This window comes from Danio rerio, chromosome 19, assembly GCF_049306965.1.
Source record: "Danio rerio strain Tuebingen ecotype United States chromosome 19, GRCz12tu, whole genome shotgun sequence".
Classification (NCBI taxonomy): Eukaryota; Metazoa; Chordata; class Actinopteri; order Cypriniformes; family Danionidae; genus Danio; species Danio rerio.
In genome coordinates, this window is record NC_133194.1 from 49697501 (window position 1) to 49711275 (window position 13775).

General features: G+C 31.2%; 1 protein-coding gene across 4 annotated transcripts in view; it reads right to left on the reverse strand.

Moving 5' to 3' along the window:
- Positions 1–13775, reverse strand: part of samd12 (sterile alpha motif domain containing 12) — a 166063-nt gene that overhangs the window by 132456 nt on the left and 19832 nt on the right. For all 4 annotated transcript variants that reach the window (XR_012395276.1, XM_017352316.4, XM_005159789.6 and 1 more), the window contains exon 2: positions 8663–8853. Coding sequence is in view for 3 of the 4 variants with exons in the window: in XM_017352316.4 (XP_017207805.2) it covers positions 8663–8853 (191 nt within the window). In the remaining variant the exon portion in view is untranslated. The remainder of the gene's footprint in view (positions 1–8662; positions 8854–13775) is intronic.

Here is a 13775-nt window from a genome sequence, read left to right on the forward strand (position 1 = left end):
TGACAAAAGGTCATATTTGGGATGCCTTTAAGATTAACCAGCTCATTCTGAGAGAATAATTTCAGATTTACATGTAGAGAAGACTTACAGGAGTATAATTGATATAAAGTCAGTCATTTACATGTCAGACGATTCATTTTTAGCTGAACTTCTGCTTAAAATTCTTTCATTTAACACTTTATAATAACACTGTATTAGTTAATGTTCATCAATGCATTTACTAACAGGAACAAACAATGAACAACACATTTATTGCAGTATTTTGTTCACGTAAATATTAGCTAATGAAAATAAATTGGTTCATTATTAGTTCATGTTAGCAAATACATTAATATTAACTAACAAAACTTTATTGTAAAGTGTGATGCTGTTAATTTGTCTTTGTGGTTTACCAACAATTGCACTGGTCATAAATCTGAACTGCTGCTTTAATTATTTCAGATTCCATTATAACTGCATTAAAAAATAGTTCATGCTAAAAAATACATTAACATTAAACTTATTGTAAAGTGTGATCCTGTTTAATTCTCATTTTATAAATTGTCTTTATTTCAGATTCCATAATTGCATTAAAAATAGCAACAAACACCGTATAAAATTCACTCCACAGAATTGAAATGGGTTTGAGGCTCAATAAACAATGACAAAAGGTCATATTTGGGATGCCTTTAAGATTAACAAGGTCATTTTGAGAGAATAATTTCAGATTTACATGAAGAGAAGACTTACAGGAGTATAATTGATATAAAGTCAGTCATTTACATGTCAGACGATTCGTTTTTAGCAGAACCTTTGGTTTAAATTCTTTCATTTAACACTTTATAATAACACTGTATTAGTTAATGTTTGTCAATGCATTTATTAACACGAACAAACAATAAACAATACATTTATTGCAGTATTTTTTCAGGCTAGTTAACATTAGCTAATGAAAATAAAGTGGTTCATTATTAGTACAAATTAGTAAATACACCAACATTAACTAATAAATCCTTATATTAAAGCGTGATGCTGTTTAATTCTCATTTTATAAATTGTCTTTGTGGTTTACCAACAATTGCACTGGTGATAAATCTGAACTGCTGCTTTAAATATTTCAGATTCCATTATAATTTCATTAAAAATAGCAACAAACACAGTGTAAAATTCACTCCACAGAATTGAAATGGGTTTGAGACTCAATAAACAATGACAAAAGGTCATATTTGGGATGCCTTTAAGATTAACCAGCTCATTTTGAGAGAATAATTTCAGATTTACATGTAGAGAAGATTTACAGGAGTATAATTGATATAAAGTCAGTCATTCAAATTTCAGATGATTCATTTTTAGCTGAACTTCTGCTTAAAATTCTTTCATTTAACACTTTATAATAACGCTGTATTAGTTAATGTTCGTCAATGCATTTACTAACAGGAACAAACAATGAACAACACATTTATTGCAGTATTTGTTCACGTAAACATTAGCTAATGAAAATAAATTGGTTCATTATTAGTTCATGTTAGCAAATACATTAATATTAACTAACAAAACTTTATTGTAAAGTGTGATGCTGTTAATTTGTCTTTGTGGTTTACCTACAATTGCACTGGTCATAAATCTGAACTGCTGCTTTAAATATTTCAGATTCCATTATAACTGCATTAAAAAATAGTTCATGCTAAAAAATACATTAACATTAAACTTATTGTAAAGTGTGATCCTGTTTAATTCTCATTTTATAAATTGTCTTTATTTCAGATTCCATAATTGCATTAAAAATAGCAACAAACACCGTATAAAATTCACTCCACAGAATTGAAATGGGTTTGAGGCTCAATAAACAATGACAAAAGGTCATATTTGGGATGCCTTTAAGATTAACCAGCTCATTCTGAGAGAATAATTTCAGATTTACATGTAGAGAAGACTTACAGGAGTATAATTGATATAAAGTCAGTCATTTACATGTCAGACGATTCATTTTTAGCTGAACTTCTGCTTAAAATTCTTTCATTTAACACTTTATAATAACACTGTATTAGTTAATGTTCATCAATGCATTTACTAACAGGAACAAACAATGAACAACACATTTATTGCAGTATTTTGTTCACGTAAATATTAGCTAATGAAAATAAATTGGTTCATTATTAGTTCATGTTAGCAAATACATTAATATTAACTAACAAAACTTTATTGTAAAGTGTGATGCTGTTAATTTGTCTTTGTGGTTTACCAAAAATTGCACTGGTCATAAATCTGAACTGCTGCTTTAAATATTTCAGATTCCATTATAACTGCATTAAAAAATAGTTCATGCTAAAAAATACATTAACATTAACGATCGAAGCCTTATTGTAAAGTGTGATCCTGTTTAATTCTCATTTTATAAATTGTCTTTATTTCAGATTCCATAATTGCATTAAAATAGCAACAAACACAGTATAAAGTTCCCTCCACAGAATTGAAATGGGTTTGAGGCTCAATAAACAATGACAAAAGGTCATTTTTGGGATGCCTTTAAGATTAACAAGGTCATTCTGAGAGAATAATTTCAGATTTACATGTAGAGAAGACTTACAGGAGTATAATTGATATAAAGTCAGTCATTCAAATATCAGATGATTCATTTTTAGCTGAAGTTCTGCTTTAAATTCTTTCATTTAACACTTTATAACAACGCTGTATTAGTTAATGTTCATCAATGCATTTACTAACAGGAACAAACAATGCACAATACATTTATTGCAGTATTTGTTCATGTAAACATTAGCTAATGAAAATAAAGTGGTTCATTATTAGTACAAATTATTAAATACACCAACATTAATTAATAAATCCTCATATTAAAGCGTCATGCTGTTTAATACTCATTTTATAAATTGTCTTTGTGGTTTACCAACAATTGCACTGGTGATAAATCTGAACTGCTGCTTTAAATATTTCAGATTCCATTATAATTTCATTAAAAATAGCAACAAACACAGTATAAAATTCACTCCACAGAATTGAAATGGGTTTGAGGCTCAATAAACAATGACAAAAGGTCATTTTTGGGATGCCTTTAAGATTAACCAGCTCATTTTGAGAGAATAATTTCAGATTTACATGTAGAGAAGATTTACAGGAGTATAATTGATATAAAGTCAGTCATTTACATATCAGACGATTCATTTTTAGCTGAACTTCTGCTTTAAATTCTTCCATTTATAACTGTGGTAACACTTTATAATAACGCTGTATTAGTTAATGTTTGTCAATGCATTTACTAACAGGAACAAACAATGAACAATACATTTATTGCAGTATTTTGTTCATGTAAACATTAGCTAATGAAAATAAGGTAGTTCATTATTAGTTCATGTTTGCTTTAAATATTTCAGATTCCATTATAATTGCATTAAAAATTGTTCATGCTAAAAAATACATTAACATTAACTAATGAAGCTTTATTTTAAAGTGTGATCCTGTTTAATTCTCATTTAAAATTGTCTTTATTTCAGATTCCATAATTGCATTAAAAATAGCAACAAACACCATATAAAATTCCCTCCACAGAATTGAAATGGGTTTGAGGCTCAATAAACAATGACAAAAGGTCATTTTTGGGTTGCCTTTAAGATTAACCAGCTCATTTGGAGAGAATAATTTCAGATTTACATGAAGTGAAGAGTTACAGGAGCATAAGTAATATGAAGTCAGTCATTTACATTTCATTTATAGCTGACCTATTGCTTAGAATTCTTCTGTTTAGTTTATAATTGTATTGGAAACAGCAAACAGAACATCCTAAAATGTGCTCCATAAAATGTTGGACACTTTTAAACCAACAAGAGGCTCAGTAAACAATGACAAAATGGCATTTTGTGGTGAACTCTCTCTTTAATGACTGCCTCCTGTTTGAATGCCACTTCTTGCCATTTCGGTGCGCTGTGAGCTGAATGCAGAGCGTCTGGAGACAGTGCTGTTACAGCTGAAGTCTGAGCTGGACCTACAGAATTATTAGCCCTCTTGTATATTTAGTTTTTCTCCAATTTCTGTTTAACAGAGAATATTTTTTCCAACACATTTATAATCATAATAGTTTTAATAACTTATTTCCAATAACTGATTTATTTTATCTTTGCCATGATGACAGCATATTTGACTAGATATTATTCAAGACACTAGTATTCAACTTAAAGTGACATTTAAAGGCTTAACTAGGTGGTGGTTTGTTCTGGAGACAATCCAAAACTAATATTGCTTAGGGGAGCTAATAATATTGACCTTATAATGAGTTTATAAACTTAAAAACTGCTTTTATTCTATACAAAATAAAACAAATAAGACTTCCTCCAGAGGAAAAAATATTATAGGACATACTGTGAAAAATTCCTGAATCTGTTCAACATCATTTGGGAAATATTTGAATAAGGATAAATAAATAATTCTGACTTCAATTGTTTATTTCGTCATATACACCTTTAGCAAACAGGACGCTGAGTCAGTAATAACAGAGAGTCACAGCCCGGCTAAAAACAGCAGCGAGATCATTAACCCCGGAGATCTGCCAGCGCTGACGGAGCCTTATGAACGGGTTGAAGAGCTTTACTACAGTGTTTCACACTGCATCCAGAGCGCAGCCAGACTCCAATCCTGAAGACTTCAAGAAGAGCTCCGGCAGGTGGGAATCACTTCATCCCATTCCCAGCCAATTAAACCAAAAAGAGCAACAGACTGAGCTGATCCTAGACTTATAGATAAAGCTTTGGTGAAAAAATCGATTGAAAAAATTGATTCGCCACTGATTCTGAGATTTTCTAAATTGCATTGCTATTTTCGATAACTGAAATCAATTTGAGTTTAAGTTTATAACCGCAGACGGCGCTCTAAGCTAGTTTTGAACAGCAGATGGTGCTCTAGGCTAGGTGATAACAGCAGACGGCACTCTAGGCTAGTTTTCAACAGCAGATGGTGCTCTAGGCTAGTTTAGAACAGCAGATGGTGCTCTAGGATAATTAATAACAGCAGATGGTGCATGCTCTAGGCTAGTTTTGAACAGCAGATGGCGGTCTAGGATAGTTAATAACAGCAGATGGAGCTCTAGGCTCGTTTTTATCTGCAGATGGCGCTCTAGGCTAGTTTTGAAAAGCAGATGGCGCTCTAGGCTAGTGTTTAACAGCAGATGGCACTCTAGGTTAGTTTTGAACAGTAGATGGCGCTCTAGGCTAGTGTTTACAGCAGATGTCGCTCTAGGCTAGTGTTTAACAGCAGATGGCGCTCTAGGTTTGTTTTGAACAGTAGATGGCGCTCTAGGCTAATGTTTACAGCAGATGGCGCTCAAGGCTAATGTTTAACAGCAGATGGTGGTCTAGGCTAGTTTTGAACATCAGATGGTGCTCTAGACTAGTGTTTAACAGCAGATGGCGCTCTAGGCTAGTGTTTAACAGCAGATGGCGCTCTAGGTTTGTTTTGAACAGCAGATGGCGCTCTAGGCTAGTGTTTACAGCAGATGGCGCTCTAGGCTAGTGTTTACAGCAGATGGCGCTCTAGGTTTGTTTTGAACAGTAGATGGCGCTCTAGGCTAGTGTTTACAGCAGATGGCGCTCAAGGCTAGTGTTTAACAGCAGATGGTGGTCTAGGCTAGTTTTGAACAGCAGATGGCGCTCTAGGCCAGTTTTTCTTATTAGCAGATGAAACAAATTTCTCTGCTCAGTTTTTTTTCACTCTAGCATCTGCTGAGTCTGCAACAGGACTCTTGTGTATCAGCAAGTATCAGTTCATTAGTAGCTAATTCCTGATTAAAGAGATTTGAAGCATTAAAACTGACTCATGTGACAACAAGGCCTGCACAATATATCACTTCACCATCAATATCCCAATGTGTGCACCCACATTGCACACACGTCACATATCACATCCCAGCATATGCAATGCTGAATCTGAATTATAGTTAACCAGGAGCTACAGAATTGTATTTAATTACTGTATTTACATTGAATTTATAATATATTCATATTTAAATATTTACATTTCAAAGCAAAAACATGATTATTTTACAATCCCTATAAACAGATAATTTAGCTTGTTATAAGGAAAAACTCTTAATTTTGCTTCATATCTTTTGTAATTGAAAATAAAACAATATTTGTACTTGATCTAATAATGTTTTTGGATATTTGGACTAGAAACAAGCACTTTTTTTGCATAGTGATGATTCAATTTCTGTACTTAAATACTGTTAGACTCCCCAGAAGATCTTGTGAAACTGTATTTATATCCAGTAAAAATAAAATATCTTAATATTAGATTTTCCCAATATCGTACAGTCGATATCAGAGATGTTGAGTGCAGGAAAAGTGAGGTTTTAAGCACACAAACACAAAGTCACAGTCCTTCTGTCCTTGGTATAATTAGACAATTCAAGAATTTTCATGTTACTATAGCAACAAAGCATGATGACTTGAGGATATGAATGCATAACAGCTCTGAAATCATAATCATCATCTGCGACAGCGGCACTCGCATTATAGGCAATGCACGCTTATGATTTACGAGGGGTTGATCGACATAAACAATATTTATTATTAAAGATGACGGAGAAAAATATGTGAGTTCAGTGAAAATGACGGCATGCATTTTCATTAATGTGTTATGGAATGATGATGGATTAATTTTTTAAAGTCCTGCCTTTCTGTATATTGCTTTAGAGTTTATATGTGACTCACAATAAATTAACTGGGAGTTTAATGAAACAGATGGACAACCTAAATCAATGAGAGGCAAATGCAGGATAAAGTTGTGTATTAGAGCGACATCTTGTGGTGAAGAGCTGTAAAATCGTCTTTAATACCAGAGAGTTTAATGTACGCATTGAGAACATTCATTCATTCACTTTCTCTTCGGCTAAGTCCCTTTAATAAACCGGGGTTGACACAGCAGAATGAACCGCCAACTTATCCAGCATATGTTTTGCACAACGGATGCCCTTCCAGATGTAACCCATCTCTGGGAAACACCCATACACTCTCATTCACTGACACACACACACACACACACACACACACACACACACACACACACACACACACACACACACACACTCATACACTCATAAACTCATACACTCATACACTCATACACTCATACACTCATACACTCATACACTCATACACTCATACACTACGGCCAATTTAGCTTACCCAATTCACCTATAGCGCATGTGTTTGGACTGTGGGGCACCCGGAGGAAACCCACGCCAACACAAACTCCACACAGAAATGCCAACTGACCCAGCCGGGCCTCAAACCAGAAACCTTCTTGCTGTGAGGCGACAGCACTACCCACTTAAATAATATTGATGCTGCAAATTCTTCTCTCTAATTAGTTTAGCAATGCATGGCTTACTATAGTTCTTAAATAAAAATATTATTACTGTACTGTATTTCACAGCACAAATTGGATTAATAAAGAAAATCAAGAAACTAATCAATGCAAAGTAAAATTCAATGCAACACAATAAAATAAATGCATTGCAATGTAATAAAATAAAAATAAATTAAATTAAAAATTAAAGAAAATTGAAAAGAACAAAAGAAAAAATAAAAGAAAATAAAGAAAAAAAGAAAATAAATTAAGAATTTAAAATAAAAAGAGAAAAAAGAAAAGAAAAGCAAAAAATTTAAATAAAATAAATAATACAACAAAATAAATCAAAATAAAATAAAGAAAGAAATTAAAATAAAGAAAAAAAGAAATGAAAAAATAACAATATAAATAAAAAAATAATAAAAGAAACTAAATAAAGAATTTAATATGAAAAAATGTATAATTTAAAGAAAAAAAGTCAAATCAAAAGTCAAATAAATAATAATAAAATAATAAAATAAAGGAAAATACAATAAAATAAACAAAAAAGAAAATAAAGACAAAAAAGAAAAAAAGAAAAGAAAAAAGAAAAGAATTATTAATAAAAATATAAATAAATAAATAAATAAATAAATAAATAAAATAAATTATAGAAAAAAATAAATAAATTATTTTTTTTATTAAAATAAAATAAAATAAAATAAAATAAAAAGTCCAGACTGAATTACTTCCACTACTAGAAACGAAACAGTGATTAAATATGATTTCTTTCCTTGAATTTTAAAGGGTGAAATATGAGCGAGACATGTAATGCATTACAGTTTGGTCAACATACAATTTCGTCACTGTATAATACTGTTTTACTAATTAAATGTTAATAATAATAATAATAATAATAATAATAACATAATATTACTATTACTAATTCTAATAGTAAAATTAATAATAATTTTTATACGCTGCCTTTAAAGCTTAAATCTCAAAGTGCTTCACACACAAGAAAATACAGGTAATAAATTTAAAGCATAAGTAATGTAAAGTAAAAACTATTTTATATAGCAATGAAAGTAAAACATTCAAAATAGATAAATCATTCAATATTCATAATAATAAAAATACACACCTTACAATATAGCGAGTGTAAAGTAATGCGTTTAACATTAGTATTTTTTAAAATATTATAATAATAATAAAATAAATTTTAAAAATATATATATTGAAGATCATATTTAAAATAGTCTCACATTTACTGTCTGGCAACAAAACATAAATGCATGCACAGTAAGGTGCTTATTGTCTCAGTGTGTCATAATGTTGTCCTGCTCACCCTGGAGAGCTCAGACTCCGAGACGGAGCGCTGCGGTGGAGATCTCCTCTGGAATCCAGGACTCTGGTCATGAAAAGCCGATCCGTCGTCATCCAGTCCAGGATCCACACACACCTCCTCCAGGTGTGACGGCACGTCCTCGGAGCACACCTGGTGGTCGATGCCGTTCTGGCTCAGATTACAGTGAACAGCTGTGGAGGTCAAAGAAGATTCATTACAAAATTCATCAACACAGAATGTACCCCAACAATTCATTATCATCTAAATATGCTGATGTCGATGCGTCTTGTACATTTTGTAGATTTTTAAAGAAACTGCTCCCTGTTTATTTTCTGAATGTGGATTATCAAGAAGATTTTGGCTTGAATTATGTTTTTAAGTTTCCAAACTTGACACACACTTTTGTCCTCGGAGACGTAATTTTTTATTCTTTGTTTGTATTATTATCGTTAAGTTTTTATCATAAGAATTCATTCATTCATTCATTTTCTTTTCAGCTTAGTCTCTTTAATAATCAGGGGTCGCCACGGCGGAATGAACCATCAACTTATCCAGCACATGTTTTACACAGCGGATGCCCTTCTAGCTGCAACCCATCCATACACACTTATTCACACACATACACTACAGACAATTTAGCTTATTCAATTCCCCTATAAACCAGAGCACCTGGACGAAACCCACGCCAACACAGGGAGAACATGCAAACTCCACACAGAAACGCACATATTTTCTCTGTATCCTCTGTATGCTGTCTTTACACTTAAGAGAAATTATTGTCATATTTCTGTCATTGAACAAGTTTGACAATAAAAAAATGTGTTTCCCAGTACTGGGTTGCAGCTGGAAACGCATCCGCTGCGTAAAACGTGCTGGATAAGTTGGCGGGTCATTCTGCAGTGGCCTAAAGGGACTAAGCCGAAAAGAAAATTAATGAATGAATAAATGAACAAATGAATAAATAAAAAGGCAAAGAGTGACTACTGACCATTCATGACCACAGGGGGGAGTTGTTGTATCTGAAATTGCCCCTAAATCAGGGGTGTCAAACTCAATTCCTGGAGGGCCGAAGCCCTGCACAGTTCAGTTCCAACCCTGCTCCAACACACTTACCTGTAGGTTTCAAACAAGCCTGAAGGACTCAATTAGTTTGATCAGGTGTGTTTAATTAGGGTTGGAACTAAACTGTGCAGAGCTGCGGCCCTTTTGGAACTGAGTTTGACACCTGTGCTCCAAACCCTCATTCACTACTCCTTACTAAGCATGGGTCATCCTCGGTATATCCAAATCTTGGATAAAAATATCACAGTTTCACGATATTGTGATTACTGCACTAAAAAAATAATTAAAATGTCAAGCTAATATATATATTTTTTCTAAATATAAATAAACATTTTCACAAATAAATGCATGCATGAGTGGATTTCTATTCACAATATATATATATATATATATATATATATATATATATATATATATATATATATATATATATATATATATATATATATACACACACACACAGTGTACACACATAAATATTGTCAAAAAAACTTATTTTGGATGCGATTAATCACAATTATTCCTTTTTGCCCAGCAATAGTTTAAGCCCATTTCAATTATAGACAAGATGCATGGTGTCCAGTTACAGCAAAAATCCTAATTTCCCCCAGACAGGTTAAAGTTTATTTTTAAAGTTATTGTTTTAATGTGCAAATTAAAAGGGCATTATAGTGGTGCAGTGGGTAGCATGATCGCCTCACAGCAAGAAGGTCGCTGGTTTGAGTCCCGGCTGGCTCAGTTGGCATTTCTGTGTGGAGTTTGCATGTTCTGCCTGTGTTGGCGTGGGTTTCCTCTGGGAGCTCTGGTGTTAATCCACAGTCCAAACACATGCACTATAGGGGAATTAATGAACTAAATTGACCGTGGTGTATGTGTATGTGAATGTAAGAGTGTCTGGGTGTTTCCCTGTGTTGGGTTGCAGCTGGAACCTGTGTTAACAAATGAACTCCATTTACATTTATGTACAGAAATATTTTGCTATACTGTCTTAAAGACCTTAATGATTTAAATAAGCAAACTATCAGAATTTCTCACATCTCGCAGATTTTATGCTGAATACAATTTCATGTGGCTAACACTTTTCACATCGTCCTCTAGATGGCAGCAAATGACCAAATCATAAACCTGCCAAAGCCCGACAGAGAACACAGGATTTCTACAGTAGGATTGAGATCAGATACTGTATGCCTTATGCACATCAGGACAAACATTTATGATTATGAACAATTATGATTATATAAATAATATAAATTAAACATCTTTAAATAACATTTTTGATATTTCTCAGAAAGAACCAAAGCTGTTTAACGCATATTTTATATTTTAGTTTTTATGGATTATTATTATTATTATTATTATTATTATTATTATTATTATTATTATTATTATCATTATTATTATTAAAAGACAATATTATTTTTTTCAATAGGCAGTCTTGAAAGCTAAATCTTACTGGGCATATTTATATTTTTATAATAAACATCAAATAACAACAATTAGATAAAAATGATTATTAGATACTACTATTAGATAATAAAATACTTGTTGTTATTATTATTATTATTTTTATTGCTACACTGAATTTGTGAAACTGAATTTAACACAGGATTTTTTAGTACTTTATATATATATATATATATATATATATATATATATATATATATATATATATATATATATATATATATATATATATATATATATATATATATATAATAATAATTAATTTTATTAATAGTTAATCTTGAAAGCTGAAGCTTAGCAAAGGTTTTATTTCCAAATATTTAATAAAAATAAGACACAGAACATTTTAATCAATTTTTATGTATATAATAATAATAATAATAATAATAATAATAATAATAATAATAATTATTATTATTATTATTATTATTGTTATCATTATTATTATTATTCAATCATATAATAATAATACTAATAATAATAATAATAATTATTATTATTATTATTATTATTATTATTGTTGTTGTTATTATTTAATCATATTATTATTATTATTATTATTATTGTTATTATTGTTATTATTATATTACTATATTATTATTATTATTATTATTATTATTATTATTATTATTATTATTATTGTTAATATTATTATTATTATTATTGACAATGACGATCGTTAATAAAAAGATTAATCTTTCATAATACATTTTTATTATTTCATGTTTACAATAAATAATAAAAACAAAAACAACAACAACTATAACAACAACAATAATTCTATCACTTAATCATAGAAAGATTAATCGTACAAAGAACAATATCATTTTCTTTATGTTTATAAGCACAAAATAAATAAACAAGAACAACAGCAATTAATACTAATATTGATATTATTATAGTCACTCTTAGCCGAATCATGGCTCATATAAAGCTGTATCTGTCTGTCACTGTGATGAACTGCAGAGCGTTAAAGAGAGAAACACTTGAATAAATCCATCTGTCGCATTTATCTGGAGTGAATTGAAGCCAAGCAGAAATTACACAAAGCTGAAGACTGAATTAAAAGCCCAAAATAAACCGAGCGCTTCCTCATGACGTGGAAACACGGGCGGATAATGACTAACTGCAGATCTCCAGCACAACAGTGAACTGACTGATTAAACACACAGAACAAAACTACAAACCATCACTGAAGCATCACATACGCACAGTATCACAGACATTTTTCCCTGTATCATAGACATTTATTTCCAGTATCACATACTTTTTTCTTAGTATTACATACTTTTTAAATTTCCAAAATCATATAGTTTCATCGCTTAGTAACGGTTTTGGCTTTGGCACTGACTAATCTAATGTTCGCTTACCGGCCACTTTATTAGGTACACACACATATCTAATCAGCCAATCACATGGCAGCGACTCAATGCATTTAGGCATGTAGACATGGTCAAGACGATCTGCTGCAGTTCAAAGCGAGCATCAGAATGGGGGAGAAAGGGGATTTAAGTGACTTTGAATGTGGCATGGTTGTTGCTGCCAGACAGGCTGGTCTGAGTATTTCAGAAACTGCTGATCTACTGGGATTCTCACGCACAACCATCTCTTGGGTTTAAAGAGAATGGTCTGATTAGGAGGAAATATCCAGTGAGTGGCTGTTCTGTGGGCGCAAATGCCTTGTTGATGCCAGAGGTCAGAGGAGAATGGCCAGACTGGTTCCAGCTGATAGAAAGGCAACAGTAACCGAGGTCTGCAGAAAAGCATCTCTGTGCAGCCGACAAATGCCATCATGTCAACATGGAGCAAAATCTCTGAGGAATATTTCCAGTAGCTCATTGAATCTACGCCACCAAGGATTAAGGCAAAAGAGAGTCCAAACATGTACTATTATGGTGTACCTAATAAATTGGCCGGTGAGTGTATATACTGTACACAAGTACCTTAATGTATAGCATTGAAAGTATTCATTTAGAAGATATGTCTGTTTTGGTTGCATTCATTTCTGCTGGCCACTGTACATAACTGAGGATATGAAGCTTGGGGTTTACTGTGAGGGCAGTTCACTTTCTGGGTTGTTCACACACACTGACAGAGGCTGGAAGCACTAACCCAGAATATACAGTATTACACAACAGGAGAAACCAACCAACTACTGTGACCATCAAGAGCAGCTAAATACACTGCTGGAACTATCTTCAGAAATAGCACAGTCAGAAATGTTTGGAGGAAAATAATAATAATAATAATAATAATAATAATAATAAAAATAATAATAATAATAATAATAACATTAATAATAATATAAATAATAACATCATAATAAAATAATAATAATTTAAAAAATAATAATAATAATGACAAAATAATATTAATAAAACAATATTAATAATAATAATAATAATACAATAATAATAATAATATAAATAATAAAAATTATAAATAATAAAATAACAATAAAATAATAATAATAATAATAATAATAATAAAATATTATTATTATTATTATCAATATTATTATTATTATTATTATTAGGAGTATTAATAATAATAATAATAATAATAATTTATTATTATTATTATTATT